This window comes from Convolutriloba macropyga, chromosome 11, assembly GCF_964194025.1.
Source record: "Convolutriloba macropyga chromosome 11, txConMacr16.3, whole genome shotgun sequence".
NCBI lineage: Eukaryota > Metazoa > Xenacoelomorpha > Acoela > Convolutidae > Convolutriloba > Convolutriloba macropyga.
The window spans coordinates 19,517,703-19,541,140 of record NC_134478.1 but is presented as its reverse complement, the minus strand read 5'-3'; the positions used below and the strand labels follow the sequence as shown (position 1 = coordinate 19,541,140).

Genomic DNA, 23,438 nt, shown 5'->3' with positions numbered 1-23,438 from the left:
TTCTAGCTCATAGTCTTCATTGTACTGTTCATCATCGCGCAGCTCCTCAGTTACTATTGACAATATAAAAGCATTTTATTATAATTTTCAATGATGTTTTATAGTGAAACCAATTTCTTTGCATGATTGCTGTTTTTCTCGGCAAGATCGTCTTTGAAGTTCATCTTTGGCGCTAGGAAATTTAGCCTTTTTTGTTCCATCAATGTTTTTTTTTCAGCTCTAAGTTCTTTGAACTGCTCTTCACTAATGGTGTCGCTTCCAAAAACCCCGCAACTGGACACAAAACTAAATTTTTCAAAAAAGGTTATGAGCTCCATAATTTTTTCTAATATTGACTTGCTAACTTTTTTGTTTTTGGCCTAAACCTGGTTACCTACAAGCTTTTCTGACTTGAATTGATCCATTAGAGACGGGATTCAATCAGACCTCTTCAGTAAATCAGCTGTTTTGTGCAAAACAGTTACAGCAAAATCTGTCTGTTTCTCATTGATTGAGATTTTCTCGGAAAAAATTTCAAACGAATGCCATCGTTTAGTTCAATTTTGTCGGTCAAATTTTTCTCTCTCAGTTAATCATCTCACCGACACTCTCCCTACTCGCTGTAACCAGTAGTTTATAAAACTGCTCATAGTGAAAAGATTTTAAACAATTGTTGATCAAACTGGTACAACATTTCTGTTAGAGTACAACATAGATTTCTGACCTCCAAGAGGCTCTGGGAGAATCACTGATAGCAAGCAAAACCCAACCACACAAGTTTGTAGGGAACCGTTTCGTCAACTCTTCTTCCGTCCGTCTAAGCATAACGTCCGAGCTTAAGTGATGTTCAGGCCTTCAATAATTCTAAATTTTTTCAATCATCGTGAGGATAACTGCTGCACCAATTGCACATAATCAAACCAGTTGTAAATGAAGTCCGTGAGGTAAATGTGCACTTGTCATCTTTTTTGTGGATTTGCTAACATTAGCCCAAAAAACAAACTGACGGTCATTCAAGAGCAAAATGTAAGACAAAAGTCAGGCCCACATGAGCGCAAATGTCTTTCACAAAAATTTTGCTAGGATGAGCATTGAGGGGAAATTGTTGCCCAGCAGAGCGATTAAATAAAGCAAAACAGATGTTTTGAATGGCTAAAAAAATCGCTACACTGATACTTTGCTAAATGTTCTCTGCCGCTTGTGTACGCTGAGTTCAATTAAGATTGTCTCTAAAATTTTGTTTGCGATAAGTCAGTAGGTCTAAAACTAGCAATCAAATGGGAAGAGTTAATAAACATACTTGCACTATCTTGAAAGATTTATTTTGAGACAATATATAGTAAAATTTACTATTATTGCTGCAAAACTTGAGTATCGCTTCGCTGAAATCAATTAATTCAATTACTCATTATCATGTTTTTGTATTCATAAAATTTTGAAACAACTTATAGTTACTAAACAAACTGTTGTAACAAAAATCACGCAATGATCAAGTTGTTTCGCTTTTTTCTGTCTCTCTCGGTTGTACCTACAATGCTAATCTTACTACGCCCAAACTTCTGTTTTCTTTATCAAACAAATCTTAATCTCGTAAGCAAACAGATAAAGTTACGTTTCAGATCTGTCACTTTTGGAAAGAAGAAATGAAGGAGATTTACTGAGCCAGCAGCCATTGCTCTACTATTCTTTCTTACTTTCTTAAGTACTGTCGATCCTTGCTCAGCGTTCAATATTTCTTTGGTTTTTCACTTAAAGCACATGTCATCTCCATTAATGTTTAGTTAACATTAAAGATTAATTTGAAAACTCATATCGCTCCATATTCGTTATCAAGATCAACCGCACAGTGAAAGAATCAATCAATCTACGTCATAAGACTCTGTGTTTATCGCGATTTCTTTCAGGAAATGCATTTAATCTGAAGCTAAGAAAATTGGTCTTCACTTTCTATATAACCACTTCAGGCAACTACCCATAGTTGAGAAAAGTCAAAAATAAATTTCTTGAAAGCTTAAAAATTGACCTTCCTGGTGATCGAGGAATCTTAGTAAAAATTGGGATTTCAAAATTGTAAATATTATTATTTTTCCGGAAATATCATCCATAGGCACAATACTACAATATTAATTGATCTCAGTCTCAATGTTGCACGAAAATGACTGCGGATACTCTCCCATGTTTTCCCCGATTGGCTCAAATTTTCCAAAGGTCTTAACTCGTGACCATGGTTTTAAGATCTTTAGGGTGAAAATATTTAGGACTATTTTGTTGGGGCCAGTTGCAAGCCAAAAATTTATCTCTTGGACATTTGTGGTTAATAATCGTTTGCATTTCGATTTTTTTTAATTGGTGGCGAGTGCCAAAAATCAAACATATCAGAGTTCGTCAAAATTGAACAAGGTGCGTATAATTTTTCCTTATCGGTCTTCGGTTATCATATGATTACCATTTAAAATGCATTCGAGGGCCCAGTTCTCGTAATTTCCTTTTTTTCGGCACTTGAGTCATTCCTAAGCACCAATTTTCTGTCAACTGGTTAAAATTAGCACCATTATAAAACGCCGATCAATTACAGTAACTGTACAAAAATTATGGGGATGGGTAAAATCTTACTTCAACTTCCGCTCCCAAATTTGTTGGACAACTTGGAGACGTTACGATATAAACTACGTAACTAACTTTCCCGATAGGCGATTCGGTCAGTATGGTATAACCAGAGGAAATCCTAGTTGCTGTCAAAAAGTTTATCGTTCTGTAATTGTTCTAGCGACTAAATCAGCAGCTGCTCTGCGTAAGAGAGTCTGTTTGGTCAAAGGAGATCTGACCAAGCAAAAGGTGGATGTCATTGTCAATGCAAGTAAGAACATTTTTCTCTTTTCATTTTTTCACAAATAGAATCCGTTAAAGAGGTTCGGGACTTGGGCCGAGGATAGGTTGTGCTCATCCTATAACATGTAACAAGACATTCAATTCAGTTCATTTAATGTTACAAAACCCGACACCAGGAAAAATATTAAAACTCACCATGTTACAAATTTTCACCACTTTATTTAGATAGAATCTTAAAAATTAATTTCTTCAATTAGTTGCTATAATTTCAGTACCATCGATCCCATCACCTGTTTCCTTTGACCATCTATAATCGACAAAGACAAGTTCGTAACAATATAAACATTATTAGAGCAAAAACGTCCAATAGTTTGTTTAGACAGTCTAATGAAAATAGAGTTCAAAGGTACGATTAAGTTTTTAGATATATCTTGCCTTTGAGTGTATTCAACAGTGACGCGGATATGGGAGAAAGAAAATGTGAAAGGTACAACTGATCAAAGTAAATATAATGTATCAAAAATCTATATCTTTAAATTAATACTCATTTGAGTGGTTTCGTTTATAATACTCATTGTTAAATTTGAATCAAGTCAATTTTTGATTTCCAAATGCACTTACAAGCTATATTCCTTTGGTTCCTTTGATTATTCCAGAGTCCCAGTAGTTCAGTTTCTTCTTCAATTTTCTCTTCAAATTTATCAACAACTATTTCAAGGGCTGAGTTTAAAGCAAATCATCCTTGAAGAGCTGTCCCCTTTTTTGGGCGCAGACATTTAGGATTTTATGACCAATCTTTCATTCAGGATTTGATGGTACAACTGTCTAGAAGGAACAATTGATTAATAAATTTTCACAAGAACTCACTTTCTTCGCTCATTAACAGTTGCAATGTTGTGTCGTGTGTTTAAAAATGAAGGCCTTGAGGTAGAACTTACAAAAAAATGAATCAGCTTTTCGGTTATATTAAATTAATTCAGTTATATTAAATTAATCGTTCGATTATTCTTCTACCCGGGTAAGATTGGGAACTCTGTCTAAAGATAAAAATTGGCTAAGAGCTATGCAAAGATGGACTGAAAAAAAGTTTTAAATGGAAGTTAAATCTAATATTTATGATAATTGTAGATCACAAAAACGTCAGGAACTTGGTAAAGATTTATTGTTTTGTATCATTAGTATCATTTTGTGTTAATCGGAATCTTAGGAAACATTCACATTAATTGATCATTTTATATGAAAAGGTAAAATTAGCTTAAAATTTATTATTTAAAAACAATTTAAGGAAAAATATGCAAACGTCAAGCAGAAACATTTTGAGTTCTCATCTTCATACAACACTACAAAATTTCTCAAAATTCGATAGAACAACTGTACTCAATTTTTCAACTTTCAGAACTTTTTTCGTAACTCTGTTTCAATCAATTTTAGGAAAAGATGTCGAAGATACCCTAGTCCCAAAGACTGAATAAAAATGACGTAAGCAATATTTAATATGCTCAGTTTTCCACAAAAGATGTCGTCGTTATGTTCAGTTTTTTTTGCCTCAAACGTAAGCAATCGTCGGTATAGTGGAACTGGGACATAAGAAAGCTTTGATATAATTGGTTTCTTAAAATCTGCATGTTCGGTATTTCAGACGTGAGATTTGGTGGATTATGGCATCGTTTCTGATTTTACTCAGCTTCTCAGTAATTAAATAAAATGTGAAATGAAAAATTTAAAAAAGTTATCTGAATTAAGTAATCGATGGGCTGTTAGGTAATTTTTTCATGCAATGAATGAAAAATTTTCAAACAACTGAAACAGAAAGAGAGACGGAAAGGAGATAAATGGAAATTTTGTAATCTAAATAAGAGAAATTTTCATTACACTTTATGCTTATCTGTAAATTTAAAAAAATCCTCTGTTTTTGTATCCATATTTACGTATATATTTAACTTTTAGAGGATGTTGAATTGCATTACTTTTAAGATACTATTTTAGCTAGTTAAACTTTTTTGATTGTTTTTGGTGACTAACAGTTGCAAGTTCCTTTAGTGGATCACGACAGAAGATATTAGCTGCGTTGTTAGGGATGTAATTGTATCTTCTCTTGACATGTTTTCTTGTATCAATTTAAAAAACTCTGATTTACTAATGGTACAAAAACATAAGCCGTATCACTTAAAACCTGTCGCATTGCAAAATTTTTCAGCTATGTGTTTTTTCCAAACTGATATCTTATGAAGAAGTGCGAATTTCTAAAAATTAATGGTTTTACAAAAAAGAAGTGCTAGAAGAAACCTTGTAAATCTTATAACTCATGGTTAATATCCTAATTTGAAGTGATAAATACCAAATTGCTCGATTGCACAAGTAAAAAACTTTGATTAAACTTCTACTTTCAAAAACAAGGAGGAGGGTAATTGGCTGCGCTTCGCACAGAAAGTGATCTCATCTATCAAGTAACATTTTTTAAGTGAATGGGCAGAAATTTATGAGCGCTGAGCAGGCAACACTGATTTACGAGTGGAGAGTATTAATTCAAAAAACCAGAGTGCAGATTTGAAAAATTTTCCTAAACGTACCTTTACATTGAGCATTGAAAAGTTGTTCTGTGCTAAACTATCTGGTTTTCTAAGGCATAATCAATGCCAAAAATGCATCGATTCTAAATGTTATGCTAGAATCTGAATTAAAAATAGCAAAAAATATCGTTTAAATTTTTCAAAATATAAATGTTTCCTACGCAAATAATATTAACACAATTATCTTCACAAAACATATTTCAATTATTAAAAAGACTTCTGTTGTTTAGATTCCATGTAAAACAACGCCTTTGAAAAAAGTCGAGTTCAAATTGATGAGAAATACTTTATTCCAGAAAAAACTTCCTGGCTGACTAGCCAACAATAAACAAGCTGATGATTGATTATCGTGACCCCGATTGGAATCAAAGCAAGGAAAAGAAAATGAAATCCATTTAATCGTTTTGTTATAAAATAAGCCCAAAAGTAGGTGCTCGTTTGCCTGGACTGTTCTATTTGGTCTAAAGGCTGGGTCAAGCCTCCAAAAAAATGTTCATTCTTCCAAATGTCATGAGCACCTATTGACATTAGACCTGTTAACTGAGACCAACTAAAAGAAATTTTAAGTAACGCGCATTCAAAAATTGATCTTTTGAATTTTTTCTCGTTTCCTTTCTTCATATTTACTCGGCTTATTATAGGTTTTCTGCTGACAAAAATCTCTTTTAATTTCAACTGAGTGGGTTCACCGAAGATTGAGGTTAGCCTGGAAAACTCATTGATTTCAGGCGAAATGTTGAAAAACGGGATAAACTAGGACGAGAGAAACAAATTTGTGTCTGACAAAGTTAAAAATAAAAATAACAGGATAAGCCCTATTACGATCGCCAAAATAGAAAGAAAACCAAAAACCTTGCTATGATTAACGTTATTCAAACAGCCCTTAGTTGACAAAGTAGTTGCTATTTTTCAGTGCACAATTTATAATGAAAAAAACATAAAAATGCCTTAAAAATTCTAATTTTAGTCTTATTTTTCAGAAAAAAAAATATTGCAAAAATTGCTCAAAACCATAGCGAAAAATTAATTTTATGAGCTTCAAAAAACACATTAGCTTTTAAAAGAAATCAGTGAATGCAAATAAAAGGCAAAAAATAAACAAAAAAGAAGAAATTTTACTTATGTTTTCGAAACATAGTGGCGACAAAGGAATTATAACGAGCATCAAAATGACTAGGAGGCTCGTTAATGTGCGTTCGCACATGACGTTCCGACCCGAGCTTATCAACTTTCTTTACTTAATCGTCAACCAAATGACATAACAAAAATAGATATTTGAGTTTAAAACAATCGTTACACAATCTAACCATCTATTGAATTACATAATGCCATGCCTCATTAAAGCGCTAACGAGATCTGCCGTTAAAGAAATTACGAGAAAAAAAACACAAAATTAGCAAAAACAAAAATTTCACGGAAAAACTGAATTTAAAAACTAAAAAAAACCTAATAACCACGTCAAAACGCAGTCAGATAAAACCTTAACTACACAAATTTACTATTTCCTAACTAAACAGCAGATGGAAATTGTTCTTAATGAGACCAGGTGACCAGTCGACAAACAGAACGAATAATGAGGAGAATTTTGAAAATTTATTAAAATTTTTTAAACCAAGATATTTCAAAAGTCTTTAAAAGCAATAGCTTTTAACTAAATGAACTTTGACAAATTTGTAAAAAGTTGTTACGAAACCAAAGAGACCTGTCTTTGGTTAGACTTAGCCACTGAAACAGACTAAAGATGCAGAACATCTCAAAAAATTACAAACGATTTGCGAAAACACAAACTATTGATGCCATTAATATCATTAGCTATGATCTGAATAGTTTATACTTTTAATTCAATTGTTTTTTCTACTATTTCAGCTAAAGAATTTATACTGAGATGTTAACTATGTTTACCTGGGCCACATTTGAAAACCATTGGGATCTGTTATTACGCGATTGTGTTGAAAGAAGAGAAAAAAACCCAAAACTGACAACTCAAAAAGCGTTTATAAAAACGCATATTGTCCACTAAAAAAACGTCAGTGACCAATTTTTTAAGTAAATATGTTTTTTTTGCAATGCACGAAATTGGACGGGACCTCTCAATGATGAAAATAAGTTACAAGTTGACGAAGAGAACAACAAAAACTGAAAAATTTGAAAAAAAAAATGAAAATGTAAATCATAAACTTTAAAACTGTTTGCTACAAACTGCGTGCGTCGGGTAACATCAGTCATTCAATCCTCAATTACGAGCTTATGTGACCGGTCAGCAATTTGCGGCTACCTAAAGAACAAAAAAACAGCAAGTTCAGGAAAAAATTGAGCCAGAAAAGTGTCGAAGGTATAAAAAAGTGAACTTTTCAATAAAAACTTTTCTGGTCCCAAATCTTTCTTTTTTTAACAGGAAGGTGATTCTTCTTTTTTAACAAAATAACTTCAAAAAATCACCAAATATGAACAAATACATTTGAACCACGAAACTTTTGAGAAAACTCGTAGTATCAACGCCATAAAATTCAATAGCTTTCAACGGAAGCCAGTAAGTTCGCTAAATTGATGGGACAACAAAATTGTTTGCATTTCATATTTCATCAATAAACCTTTACCACATGTCATTAACTATGAAAACGACAACAAATACAGGCAAAAACAAAAAATTCAGTATAAAAATGCCTGAAGAAACTGTCGAAGCAACTTAAATCATAAACTCTACTCTGAAAACTTTATCTATGATCCATTGAACGTCTTCCTTAAACCAATGGGAACTATCTGTATTAGAACAATTTGATAAGACTTCAAAAAGAACCAAAAATAAGAAAAATTATCTAGAAATTAAAAAATTATGAAAACCCGTTGCATTGATGTCTTGAAACTATTACGTAGAAGACAAAAACGGAAACCAAATTGTTATCGTATGCAGTGGAACAAAAAGGGGTTCTATAATTACTGAGACTGACTAACAAATCACGAAAAAAATTTAAGAGTGGTTAATGTTTAAAAAAATTTACGAAAAAACGATTTTTAAGGACTTAACAGCCATTAATTTCAATAGCTTCCAACGGAAGTCAATAATTATACTCCAATATGCTCCGGTGGGAGGAAAAAGATATTTGTCATTGATATCTAATCAATAAAGCATCACAATAAGTCTTATGACTATGAGAACAACAACAAAAACACTCAAAAAACAAAAATTCAGGAGTAAAATGCGAGAAGAATATGTCGGAGCCATTTTAAATATAAGCTTTCCTCTGAAAACTTTATCTGTGATCCACTGAACGTCTTTTCTAAGCCAATGGAAGCTATCAATATTTGGATAAGGTAATAAGACTGCACGCTATAAACTGAGTGCTTTGGATAACATCATTCATTCAATCTTCAATTACGAGCTTATGTGACCGGTCAGCAATTTACGGCTACCTAAAAAACAAAAAACAGGAAAAAACAGTAAGTTCAGGAAAAAATTGAGCCAGAAAAGTGTCGAAGGCATAAAAAAGTGAACTTTTCAATAAAAACTTTTCTGGTCTCAAATCTTTTTAACAGGAAGGTGATTCTTCTTTTTTAGCAAAATAACTTCAAAAAATCACCAAATATGAACAAATACATTTGAACCACGAAATTTTTGAGAAAACTCGTAGTAACAACGCCATAAAATTCAATAGCTTTCAACGGAAGCCAGTAAGTTCGCTGAATTGATGGGACAACAAAATTGTTTGAATTTCATATTTCATAAATAAACCATTACCACATGTCATTAACTATGAAAACGACAACAAATACAGGCAAAAACAAAAAATTCAGTATAAAAATGCCTGAAGAAAGTGTCGAAGCAATTTAAATCATAAACTCTACTCTGAACACTTTATCTATGATCCATTGAACGTCTTCCTTAAACCAATGGGAACTATCTGTATTAGAACAATTTGATAAGACTTCAAAAAGAACAAAAATAAGAAAAATTATCCAGAAATTAAAAAATTATGAAAACCCGTTGCATTGATGACTTGAAACTATTACGTAGAAGACAAAAACGGAAACCAAATTGTTATCGTATGCAGTGGAACAAAAAGGGGTTCTATAATTACTGAGACTGACTAACAAATCACGAAAAAAATTTAAGAGTGGTTAATGTTTAAAAAAATTTACGAAAAAACGATTTTTAAGGACTTAACAGCCATTAATTTCAATAGCTTCCAACGGAAGTCAATAATTATACTCCGATATGCTCCGATTGGAGGAAAAAGATATTTGTCATTGATATCTAATCAATAAAGCATCACAATAAGTCTTATGACTATGAGAAAAACAACAAAAACACTCAAAAAACAAAAATTCAGGAGTAAAATGCGAGAAGAATATGTCGGAGCCATTTTAAATATAAGCTTTCCTCTGAAAACTTTATCTGTGATCCACTGAACGTCTTTTCTAAGCCAATGGAAGCTATCAATATTTGGATAAGGTAATAAGACTGCACGCTATAAACTGAGTGCTTTGGATAACATCATTCATTCAATCTTCAATTACGAGCTTATGTGACCGGTCAGCAATTTACGGCTACCTAAAAAACAAAAAACAGGAAAAAACAGCAAGTTCAGGAAAAAATTGAGCCAGAAAAGTGTCGAAGGCATAAAAAAGTGAACTTTTCAATAAAAACTTTTCTGGTCTCAAATCTTTTTTTTAATAGGAAGGTGATTCTTCTCTTTTTAGCAAAATAACTTCAAAAAATCACCAAATATGAACCAATACATTTGAACCACGAAATTTTTGAGAAAACTCGTAGTATCAACGCCGTAAAATTCAATAGCTTTCAACGGAAGCCAGTAAATTCGCTAAATTGATGGGACAACAAAATTGTTTGCATTTCATATTTCATAAATAAACCATTACCACATGTCATTAACTAAGAAAACGACAACAAATACAGGCAAAAACAAAAATTTAGTGTAAAAATGCCTGAAGAAACTGTCGAAGCAACTTAAATCATAAACTCTACTCTGAAAACTTTATCTATGATCCATTGAACGTCTTCCTTAAACCAATGGGAACTATCTGTATTAGAACAATTTGATAAGACTTCAAAAAGAACCAAAAATAAGAAAAATTATCCAGAAATTAAAAAATTATGAAAACCCGTTGCATTGATGTCTTGAAACTATTACGTAGAAGACAAAAACGGAAACCAAATTGTTATCGTATGCAGTGGAACAAAAAGGGGTTCTATAATTACTGAGACTGACTAACAAATCACGAAAAAAATTTAAGAGTGGTTAATGTTTAAAAAAATTTACGAAAAAACGATTTTTAAGGACTTAACAGCCATTAAATTCAATAGCTTCCAACGAAAGTCAATAATTATACTCCGATATGCTCCGATGGGAGGAAAAAGATATTTGTCATTGATATCTAATCAATAAAGCATCACAATAAGTCTTATGACTATGAGAACAACAACAAAAACACTCAAAAAACAAAAATTCAGGAGTAAATTGCGAGAAGAATATGTCGGAGTCATTTTAAATATAAGCTTTCCTCTGAAAACTTTATCTGTGATCCACTGAACGTCTTTTCTAAGCCAATGGAGGCTATCAATATTTGGATAAGGTAATAAGACTGCACGCTATAAACTGAGTGCTTTGGATAACATCATTCATTCAATCTTCAATTACGAGCTTATGTGACCGGTCAGCAATTTACGGCTACCTAAAAAACAAAAAACAGGAAAAAACAGTAAGTTCAGGAAAAAATTGAGCCAGAAAAGTGTCGAAGGCATAAAAAAGTGAACTTTTCAATAAAAACTTTTCTGGTCTCAAATCTTTTTTTAACAGGAAGGTGAATCTTCTTTTTTAGCAAAATAAGTTCAAAAAATCACCAAATATGAACAAATACATTTGAACCACGAAATTTTTGAGAAAACTCGTAGTAACAACGCCATAAAATTCAATAGCTTTCAACGGAAGCCAGTAAGTTCGCTTAATTGATGGGACAACAAAATTGTTTGAATTTCATATTTCATAAATAAACCATTACCACATGTCATTAACGATGAAAACGACAACAAATACAGGCAAAAACAAAAAATTCAGTATAAAAATGCCTGAAGAAAGTGTCGAAGCAATTTAAATCATAAACTCTACCCTGAACACTTTATCTATGATCCATTGAACGTCTTCCTTAAACCAATGGGAACTATCTGTATTAGAACAATTTGATAAGACTCCAAAAAGAACCAAAAATAAGAAAAGTTATACAAAAATTAAAAAATTATGAAAACCCGTTGCATTGATGTCTTGAAACTATTACGTAGAAGACAAAAACGGAAACCAAATTGTTTTCGTATGCAGTGAAACAAAAGGGGGTGTTAAAATTACTGAGACTGACTAACAAATCACGAAAAAAATTTAAGAGTGGTTAATGTTTAAAAAAGTTTACGAAAAAACGATTTTTAAGGACTTAACAGCCATTAAATTCAATAGCTTCCAACGAAAGTCAATAATTATACTCCGATATGCTCCGATGGGAGGAAAAAGATATTTGTCATGCATATCTAATCACTAAAGCATCACAATAAGTCTTATGTCTATGAAAACAACGACAAAAACAGTCAAAAATCAAAAATTCACGATGCAAATGCGAGAAGAAAGTGTCGGAGCCAATTTAAATATAAGCTTTCCTCTGAAAATTTATCTGTGATTCACTGAACGTCTTTTCTAAGCCAATGGAAGCTATCAATATTTGGATAATGTGATAAGAGTTCAAAGGTAACCAATAAGACAAAAATATCCAAAAATCTAAAAAAAAATTTGAAATCTTGTCATTGAAGTCATAGAAGCAATATCTAGAATATAAATCCGCTAATCAGAATAATTTTGATTGCAGTAGAAAAGAAGGGGGTGCTGTCGCTACTCAGACTGACTGACAGTTCACGAAAAAAGTTTAAGTTTGGTTAACATTCAGAAAAGTTTTTCGAAAAATTGTTTTCAAAAGCTTAACAGCCATTAGAATCACTGGATTTCAACGGAAGTCAATAAATACGCTCAAGTATAATCCGATTTCAGGACGATGACGTTTTTCATTCATAGCTAATCAAAAAGACATCACAATAAGTCTTATGACTATGAAAACAACAACAAAAACAGGCAAAAATCATAAATTCAATAGAAATGTGCGAGAAGAAAGTGTCGAAGACATTTAAACCATAAGCTATTCTCTAAAAACTTTATCAGTGATCCGTTGAACGTATTTTCTAGGCCAATGGGAGCTATTAATATTTGGATAATGTGATATGAGTTCAAAAGTAGCCAATAATACGAAAATAACAGCAAAGTTAAAAAGAAAAATTGAGATCTTGTGTCATTTAATTCATATATCCAATTGTTAGTAGATAAAACCGCTAACCAGATAACAGTTGGTTGCAGTAGGAAGGAAGAGGGTTCTGTCATTACTGAGATTGACTTACAGTTCACGGAAATAAGTTTATGATTGGTTAATGTTCAAAAAAAATTTCGAAAAACACTTCTTAAAGTCTTAAAGCCATTAGCTGTCCAGACAAAGCACTATATATGTTCACTTAATGCTTATTGCGGTACATATTTCACCTTTAGTCAATCTTTTTATGCCATAGGACTCCACAATTAGCAAATCCTCAAAAAGGAAAATCATATTTTCATATAAAATTACGAAAACTCAGTGTCGAAGCCAAAAAAAATACGAGTAATTCCTTGAAAACAAATTTTTTGTTCCTTGGGCTTCATTTGCCTGTTAATGAGATTTGTCGTATAGGAACCTCGATATGAAAAGTGGTTAGTCTCTCGGTGACTTAAAAAAACAAAAAAATTGAAAAGTTTTCTAATAAAGAGCTCTCAAACAGAATTCGATTTTTTTTTGATAGCGAACTTCCCTATGAGACCAGAACAAGTCGTTTTATCGCCTTCAGTCTATTAGGAACACACAATTGGTTCATTTTGTGGCATGAAATGAAAATTTGAAATACTTTTTTTATAGAAAATATCTTAATTGGAAGTAAAATTACACTAAAAGTGAACAAAATCATGCCAAATATCCCGTGTTCACACAAAACTTCAATCGTCGATAACTCCTCGAAAAAAAAACGAAATTCAAAAAAAAAATCTTTTTAATTTTGAATTGTACGCTGGAACAGCTTTTTAATGATACCACTCACATTTCTCTACGATGAATATATCGATCGGCCAAAATTGACTGAACAAAAAAACCCATTTGAGTTTATGGTTCCTCCCCCCACAAGTGGGTCGGAACAAAAAAATGGGGACAAGTCCAAACAGAATAGTCAATTCTTAGACTTCTATCTGTTAGCTCCAAGTTTTCTCTTTCGAATTTTTCATGTATGCGCTATCACTTACCTTTAGCACATGGGACATGTTGTCTGTAATGTAGAATGAAAGTTTAAAAAACAGAAAAACGGGAAAAACTACGAGAAATGTAGTGAAGTTTTTCTAACAGTTTATAAAAATAAACAGTATCTAAGTTATTAAAAACATTAGGCAGGCTTAAATAGGAAAGAATTATTCTGCCGCATTGGAAATACGATAAAATCTGGAATTAATAAGATGTCAATAGCGGCAACAATTATGGACGAAACTCAAAATTTTCCTAACTTTACATGAAATCAAACAAGGTCAAACCTAAATCAAATAAAAATTAGCTATCAACTGAAACAATTAAGTAGATTTACTAATGCCTCATCAGAAATTAAAAAGACCTGCCATTATTAAACTCTGTCAGTCGAAAGAACGACATAAACAGCAGTCGCTAAGGGAAGAACTCAGAAAATCATTAACATTCATTGAAAAGAAATAGTGCCAAAACAGGAGAAAAAAATTCATCGTGATAGGTTGCGTACTAGAAGTTGTCGGCACACAAGGTTGGTTGTTTTTGTTCTGTCGATCATTTTAATCCAGAATTTGCTCGATTACATTTTGACATTTCTCGCACAGCCTGTAGTTTTTTAGACTTTTCTCATGAGTCATTCACCGACATTTTTCACCGACTTCTCTCACAATCAGACTTTGCCGGGACTTGTCTAGACTTCAGAGAGCGATCGCTACTTCCACCGACCATTCTGAGTCACTCAACCCCCACCACGTACGATCAAATTAGTGTGATCGGAGGACAAAATGATATTTATAAAGTGACATCACGGCTCGACAAATGTCAGAAGTAAAATAACCGTCCTCGATTAGAAGTGCAACCCAAAATTGTGTCTTGTGATTTTGTTCAGGTAACAGCATGCTTAATGGGCAAACTGGAACAGACAAAGCTGTTCACGCAGCTGCTGGCCCTCAGTTGAAGCCAGACTGTCAGAAACTGACCCCATGCAGAATTGGGGAGGCAAAGGTCACCAAAGGTAAATGAATACGGCAAAGTGAACTAAATGTTTGTAGTTTAACTGTAAACATGAATCACCTGCAAAAGCTCTACGTAAAAACTGAATTGACTAATGACGTATAACTAATGACGACAGTATAACTAATGACGACAGACGGCAGTTTTCTACAGAACTGTTCTGCAAAACGTTCTGTACTCTAATTATACTGACAACAGGATGCTTGATAACAAAAACCAATTAAGTTAAAAAATCGACCGATGAATCTTCTGGTGAGATTTAGGAAATTGAACTAAAATCTCCTAATCAAATTCTACTCTAAATCCTACCGAGAAGCTGAGTTTAAACAAAGTTGAGAGCCACCAATATTATTTAAATTTAGTTATTAATATCCTCTATCATTAGTTAGAAATCTATCATTGTTGGATTTGTTTCATAGGCGCCGTTTCAGGTTATAACTTGGCAGCCAAGTACATAATACACACTGTGGGTCCGAGGGAGCAAAGACCCAAACAACTCATCTCCTGCTACAAGAATAGGGATCTGCTGATTGCTAATCACAAATTTTAAGGAAATTTTCATTCGATAGTATAAAAGTGAATAGTAATTTTGTATACTATTACCAAACCCCATTGGAGAATACATATCCACAGAACGCCTTCAAAGTAAAAATTTCTCATTTCATGATGGACGATACCCAGGTTGAGGTGCCAGACCGAAAGTCGATGTGTTCAGATCATCCCAGACGGAAGTATTATACTTATTTTAGACTCCATCATTTTAATCAACGTACTTCTAGAATGTATGCCGCATCTAAAAACAATAGACTTCACAAATCAAAACGAAATACAACAAAATCGATGAATCCAGAAGCTTTTCCGCATCCTGTTTCGGTCTTTTAAGCAAAACAAAATGCAATAATACAAAAACGCGAAACACAAATACAAATGATGGTTTCCACCATCTTATTTTTCCCATATATATATATATATATATATATATATATATATATATATATATATATATATATATATATAAATTCATTAAGTCGCCAATCCTACGTTTTGAGAAAGCAAACTTGCTTACCAATGTCAGCATTGTCCGTTCTCTCATGTTTTAAGTTTAGGCGTTATAGGCTTTTGCCAATAACAGTGACAGTGAGGGAAACCATTTCAAATAAATTCAAAATTGGGAATATATTTGCCACTGATGCCCGCGGTTGCGGAATTTGATGACACGCGAGAAAAGCAAATAGGTTTTGTCAATTTTTTTCCGGGAATTTGCGTCGCTAGCATCCGCGCTAAGGTAACTAACTTCCGCGCAAAGCTTCATAAACTCATTAAAAGAGAAAAAGTTGGATTTAAATATTACTTCTTATCAAAATTATGTGAGGCGTAATTATATTATGAATCAGTCAAATTTTTAAATATGAATTGAGGGTTATTGAGCAGTGATGACGATACCTCTGCTCACAAATTGCGGACATTAATGACATAAAAAAGTAAAATTCCGAAATCAGAGACGAAATTTTGTTAGAATTGTCCGCAATTTTGTTGTCACCGTTGTTCACAATTGAAACATTTCTCTCCCACGCGAGAATGGGTGACAAAATGTCGTCACCCGTGTTCGCAAACGCGGATTTTGTTGAATTTGCAGCATTGGCGACGTAATGTTTAGTTATATTTCAAGTCCTCTAATGATCCAAGTTTGAAGGATAGCATTAAACAGCGTCAATCTTTTAATGCTTCTGCTTGCAAGAAATCCTGTAACACTTCTTTAAATTGAATTGGACTTACCACAAAGTTTACAACAAAAATGATCGAAATAAAAGGGAATTGCATTGTTGTACCTGACTACAAGGGAAAAAAACTCTTCAGTTCGCGTAGCTTTGTTCTCATGCGCAAATCAAATGCCTGCCGCTAGAGCGTGTCTTACAATCAACATTAGCAAAATTCCAGAAGTCATTTAAGTGCTGAAAAAGCGATCTGACATGATGTACCAGATTGGACCGGTTCAGCAAGGAAACCTATTTAGTTAGGTTATTCAGGTATTGTGAGTCAAAGAGGACTCCTTTTAGTTTCATTTAAAACATCGCATTCGAAATTCTTCCAAGCGCAGTAATCTTCATTTGCTCAGACACCGGACATCTGAATTATTTCTCTAAAAACAATGCATTTTGTTCCAGGAAACAACATTGTCAAAAAGGAGCAAGTTTTTGGCAGATTTTTTGTCGATAAATACTTACAATTTTTTATTGCATCGATCTCTTGATTTGTATTATTATTTCAATCGAACGCTGAGAACGCCTATTTGAGAAAAAATTTTCAAATAGCTTGATTCTTTGGAAAGTAGATCTCAGTCACTTCCTCAGATGAACTTCAATGGTTATATTGTAAGATCTACCAAGAATCTATTGAACAAATTACGTTTCTGCAAGATGCAAGATCCGGAGGCTTATCTTGTCGGAATCGTCAATCAGTTTTAAAATTAAAGTGATTTAAAAAAGCAGCTTTGAACTAAAAGTCATTCAGAAAAGTTGTTCTCTTTTTTGTTTTTTTTATTTTGCACTCCAACCCCATCTGTTTTGTGCCCCCTCTCATTTACTTGTGTTTTGCTGATATTTTTATTTATATGTGTTATCTTAAACTTTTTTGTAGCCCTCCAACCCTTTGCATGCCCTATTTTGCGTATTTTGACGATGATCCTATTTATGTGTTGGCCTTAGCATTTTCAGGGTCTCTCTTTTTTCCCTTGGAGGCTAGGTAAAGCGTATTTTATTCTCTATCTTTTTCTGTCTTATAGCTATTTTATTATCTGGTCTTCAAAGAAGCTAGGGAGACCCATAAAGCAGCTAAGGCATGTTTTGCGGCGCTTCTTACAAAACAATTTTCTTGCAAGGGTCTTAGAAGATGGAGGGTCATCTTGCAAGATCTTGCAAGATTCTCGAAAGATCTTGCAAGATGATGCGGAATCTTGCAAGATTGTTGCAAGAATCCTGCAAGATAACCGTCCGATTTTTCTGTCCATCACTGCTTAAGTTTGCATACATTGCCATAAAGTTTGATAAACACACTCCTTTCTGCCGATCAGGTACAAGCCATTTTTAGCAGAACATAGCCATGTAGAGTTTGTAAATAGTTCTTTTGAAAATAATTGTAAGAAACGGCTGTGTCCAGAATAAAACAGTTATTAGCGTGTTATTGTTCTCGATTAGACAAGCAGTGTTACACTAGAACGCGCACTTGTTTTATCGAAGTTTTGTGGAAACTTTTTATTCTTTTTGTATGCAACCATAAGTATTTTAACGGCTAGTGTAATCAGAAATGGGGCTCTGTAATACATTTCAGGGTTACTTACTTCATTTTGTTGAAAGACAACGCTATCTGGTTTAGAAAAGAGAAAATTGATTGCCAATTTGCATTTTTTTCTTTTCTTCTATACCCATTGAACCTTTTCTTTACTCAAGTCTTCTGTCACGAATGCAAGATTCTGCTTTCGTGCTGACAGTGAAATATGCCAGGCAGATCCTTATGATGTTCAACCTGTAGCTTCGACAAGCTTCTCCAGCTGAAAGAGAAGAGCATTGCATTCTGTTGTATCTCCACGGGAGCTCTCGGCTATCCCAGAGCAGAGGCTGCCGTAATAGCACTCTCCACTGCCAAACACTTCCTACAGGAGTTCGGCACGGACAAGGTAATCTCAAAATACAGCAAACGCAAACTTGATTCTATTCTGTAGCCCAGGCGGAGGTGTTCAGACCGACTAAACCTCTGATTAGACCATCCTTGAGCGCACACCTGATCAGGTTGCGCTCGAAATACATGGTCTGTTAAACTCTCAGAGCGCACTTTGGTATGGACAACGGCCTGGAACATTTCCAATCAGAGATAACTAAATTGAGCTCACAATATTCTGATCAGTTCAGATTTCGAGCGCATTGGAACTGATCTGAAAGCATTTTGAGCGCAAATTTGCGTTCATTTTTTGCATTTTTAACTGAGAAATGTTGGCTTTGCATGAATTATTTTGCAACACTTGGTTTTTTTTTCAGTAGCAATGCTCTTAAATATTAAGAGATTTGTGCATGTGTATGAATATTCTCTGATCACACGGCTTTGAGGGCACTCGAGATTGATCAGAGGTGATTTCGTGTGCACTAGAGTCTGGTCAGAGATGGATTCGAGCTCACAGTAAATTGATCAGACGAGTATTTCGAGCGCACTTCAAGCGCAAACGGAGTTTTGGGCGCATGGTAGTCTAATCGGAAGTCACTTTGAACTGCGTTGGTCTGATCAAAAGTCACTTTTGTCTGGAACGCTGTAATGAGGGAGGATTTCGGTCTGAATTTTAGCCCAATATATATTCTTAATTATCCCATAATAAAATAACAACGTTCACCCTTGGTTAGATACCCGGGTTGAACAGGGTTGCTCACCATATAATGGACATTATGTGGTCGATAAAATCCACTTTTTTGTTTCGTTCAAAGATTTTGTAGGTACTTGTAAGTTAACAAAGATTTCCAAAATAGCGTGTATGTCTCATTTCATCATTAGTAACTTTCTTTTTTTCGAAGCGGATTTTTCATGGTAAAATACGGTTACTTATTACTTTGTATGGTTCGTTTTTGACAAGTAAGGTGCTTAGTGTTTGATGGTTAGATGTTCGTAACATATGGTTTGTTCTATCGAAAGTAAGGTAGCATATTTCGCCAGTTTTACGACAAAACAAAGAATCGTCTGAAAAATCTCCTAAGGCAGGCAAACTTTTTACGGTTAAAAATTTTAAGCATATTTTGCATAGTGCTAGTCGCAAAACAAAAATTAATCTTTCAAGGTATTGCCAGGCAGAGCTAATCTTGCAGTTTTTACTTAAATCGCAATGCACAAGGGGGCTAAAAAGGGCAATAATTTGATTCTGTTGAAAGTCTGCCGTCATCGTATTCGAACTATTGCACTTGTGATGATTTTTTCACAACTTTCAGAAAAACATTGGCATGACATATCATTTTCTTCATCAAATGGTGCTTAAATGATAGATCTTTCAAAAAACGCATAAATTTTGGTCTTATATTTGGTTTTCGTTGGCGACATCAGTTTTTTGCCTGTCCTTTTCTCATCATTTTCAAGGCACCACAAATAATCATCGGAAAAAGGCAGCTTTTTTAAATTTTAGTAGTCGATTTAAAATTATATTATTTTTTTTGTGAGTTACATTTTTTGAATACAAAAAAATAAAATTCTATTTCAGCTATTTTTCTGGAAGACTAAATCGCAGCCTTATATTTTAGTGAGAACTATTAACAATTTTTTTGATTTCAGTTTGATGGCTGAATTGGAATGTTTTTGATGAAAATCATACAGCATGTGTTGCTCAACTTTATTTAAAACCCCAATATCAGATTTGCTATAAACGAATTGGGGATTGCCCTGTTCTTAAGTAAAGGGAAAAAGATAGCTTTCTTAAAGCTAATATCCAAGAAAATTTCTCCAAATTCTAACAAACTTCACTTCTGTCTTGAGTCTTAAGTGTTTTGTTCATTATATCAAAACCATTAACAAAAAATTGTCTCAAAATGGAAAGAAATAGTTATCAGACTCAAAACAATGCAAGAGTTTGTTCTCCAGCAGCGCAAAGTAGATTTCCTGAAAAACAAAATATATCGTTTGCCTAGAAAATTTACGAAAACTAGCAATTTTCAAATCGCAGGAAAGTACTTCCAGCCAAATAGTGCCAGTATTAATTTTGTTAATATTTATGACGTGTTGTTAAAATCAATCAATAAAAAACAATATTTATGTTTCCCAAGGTTAAGATAGACATTTTTACGTTCAATAACTGATAATGACTGTAAATGTTTGTTTAAATAAGCCTATATAAGGCACCGCAATGAAAAACTGCTCAGGAGGTTGAAAAATTGTTTTCTGAACAGATCTATTCGTTATTGTGCGATAGAAAAAGTGAGGTACAAAATGTTATTAGTTTCTTTAAATCTTCACAATCATTAGATAAAGTTCTTCGTCTCTCACCTTTTAGTGAACTTTTGTTCAAGTTTCTTTGAATGTAAAGCAAAAACGTTATAATCAGTTTTTGCTTCTCCGAATTTAGGAAATTTGTTGAACAAACGTAACAATGAATGTGAACAATTTTGATTTCGTGTTTGTTTTCGTTTTTTGACAGTTTATTGAACATTTAAAACCAAATATTTTTTTTATATTTCATATTGTTTCGTTGTAAAATGTAGATGGTCCTTGAGCAGGACAAAAACGACAACAAGCATGTTTTTATAAATGGCTTACAATATACTTTTGTTGTCGAAAAGTTGATGAGTTCCCGAGAAAAGAGTGCGACGTTAACTAACTCTACCCCGAGTCCCTTTTTATGATGAAAAACTTAAAAAGTGGTAAAGAAGCTGCACGTAGAGTTTTACATGTCAAGAGTCTACCTGTACTAAAATTTTGGGATGTAAGATTTACTTATTCGTAATGATGTTGGCAATCTATTCAGACAATGGCCCTCGCTTTCTTTCAATTGAATGAATGAACTAATTAAACTTTTAATCCAGATGTATGATTAGTTACAATTGTTGCACGAAAAATAGGTTTAGTCTGAATTAAAAACAACAGTACCAAAGTACTTCGAAAATGCTCCTCATCAAACATTCTCGTTAAGCAGGTTTCATTACTTGGTGAAATTGAAAACGTCATTGTTACCATCCACGTATACCTTTGAAATGGCTCTATAGTGCCTCACATTTTTGAGATTCTGGACGCTTGCCAAAGTTATTAGGCCATAGCTCTTTGTTATTCAAAACATTGTACAGCTTTATAGCTCTAAAGTGTATTGATTTGTCCATCGGTGAATTACTCTTCGGTAAAAGTAGTATAGCCTTTTCTTTACTTCTCGTGCTCATAGTTTGATTGAATTTGAGTTTCTTTCTAATTTTTTTGGAAATTGAATAAAAGAAATTTGAGCAGCTAATGTGGAGATATAGTTTGTACACGGTTTGAAAACCTGATTCCGCAAACAAATGCGTGCAAGTGTCGTGTTTTGTCATAAACAAGACGAAGAATTTTCTTTGCAAAACACAAAATGGTTTCAATGACAACTCTGTAGTAGATCCATATACTAGTAAACCATACGAGATCACCGGTCTGATGTAATTATTATAAAACACCTTTTGAAAGATGTTGAGATAGCATGCGTTTGTTTTTAATCAATCCCTGTTTTTTTCTCAATTATTTTTATTAAATTAAACAAAATCACGAGAAAAATACAAACGCTTTTGGCAATATCTGTCAGAGATGGTTTGAAGATGACGTTAACTTTCTATGTAATTATACTCAGTGCTGGCACATTACTGTAGAGAGTAATTTAATTGAACGTGATCAAGTTCTATAGGAAAACTTGGTGGCATTTATCGCCTATTATGTGAGGGAAATGTTAGCGATGTGGTTAAGTCAATCCTAGTCGATTTAGGATGTCATTATAAGGTTAATATCTTTTTACTACAATCTTACAAGATCTTGCCAGATTAACATCCTGTCTCGACTAAGGAATTAAGGTGGTAAACAAAACCCGTTTTGGTAATGAAAACCGATATCGTTGAAATTCCATTTCAGACATGGATATGTTTCGTATTGTCTGATTCCTTAGATTGAGAAAGTTGTGTTCTGTTGCTTCTTGGATGAGGACTACAAAGTGTACGAGCACCTCATCAACAACAAGATATTCGCCACATGAGCAAGAAGCCATCATCTATCAACCAGATAGACATTTACGAAGCAACAAAGTTTATGAAAACTGTTGATATGCTGCCGAAGACACTACATGACATGCGAGAGCCCTAATTGGTGCTTTCTCTTGAATTAGCACAAAATTTTGTTTCTGACTACTGAAATTAAATTTTAAATTTATATTATGTATTTCACTGGTCGTTCCGAAAAACTGGAACTGTTACTGTCGAACCCCCCCCCCCCTGATTTCAGCTACTGCTTATGAAGTCTGTTACCCGTCTAAATAAAATTTGTGAACCTCACTCGTGCCAATGAACTGAGCTGATGCTACTATTAGGTGACCTTGGTGATTTTGTAACAATCCAAGTGAATCAAAGATTTAAAGGGAATCTTCTGTTAAAGATCTGACAAAACTTTAACAAAGTTGTCTCGCTAATTGACAGAAAGGGAATGAATTTTCTTAAAAAATCTGATAAGACGGTAGTGAGATCATGCGCCACAAAATGTTAGATCAGATCTTATGCGACAAAAGTACTTATTATCAGATCAGGTCTTACACAAAAATTCTTGTAATCGGATCATACAAGATAAATGTTGACCCCGTTATCTGACCGCCGATTTGTTGGCTTTTTGATCATAAGATCGGATAAAAGAACCTTTTTAACAATTTTTTTTTAAATTTACAAATCAATATTTAAGTGATAATTCTACCGGCTTTTTCTATACAATTAATAGCTTTCTGCGAAACACCACAAAAGTTAACAGAATGAGTGTTTTCTAAACTTGATCTAGGCTGGCAGTGAGAGGATTCGCCGCCCAAAAGATCAATCAAGTAAAACAAACCAACGAATTTCAATCGCTGAAGCAACCGCAACTTTGTTACTCTGCTAGTTCCCCTCTATCATCCTTGTACGCTCTTAAAACTTAGGCTGTCTCGAATAAAAAATTATTCTCAAAAAGGCCCGGAAAATC

At 33.5% G+C, this 23,438-nt stretch overlaps 1 protein-coding gene across 1 annotated transcript in view; it reads left to right on the top strand.

Moving 5' to 3' along the window:
* Positions 1-22,715, top strand: part of LOC142349388 (serine/threonine-protein kinase ULK1-like) — a 59,111-nt gene extending 36,396 nt beyond the window's left edge. The window contains exons 9-13 of the mRNA XM_075400904.1: positions 2,747-2,836; positions 14,626-14,751; positions 15,182-15,269; positions 18,279-18,423; positions 22,387-22,715. Coding sequence (XP_075257019.1) covers positions 2,747-2,836; positions 14,626-14,751; positions 15,182-15,269; positions 18,279-18,423; positions 22,387-22,473 — 536 coding nt within the window. The 3' untranslated portion in view covers positions 22,474-22,715. The remainder of the gene's footprint in view (positions 1-2,746; positions 2,837-14,625; positions 14,752-15,181; positions 15,270-18,278; positions 18,424-22,386) is intronic.
* The last annotated feature ends 723 nt before the right edge of the window (positions 22,716-23,438 follow it).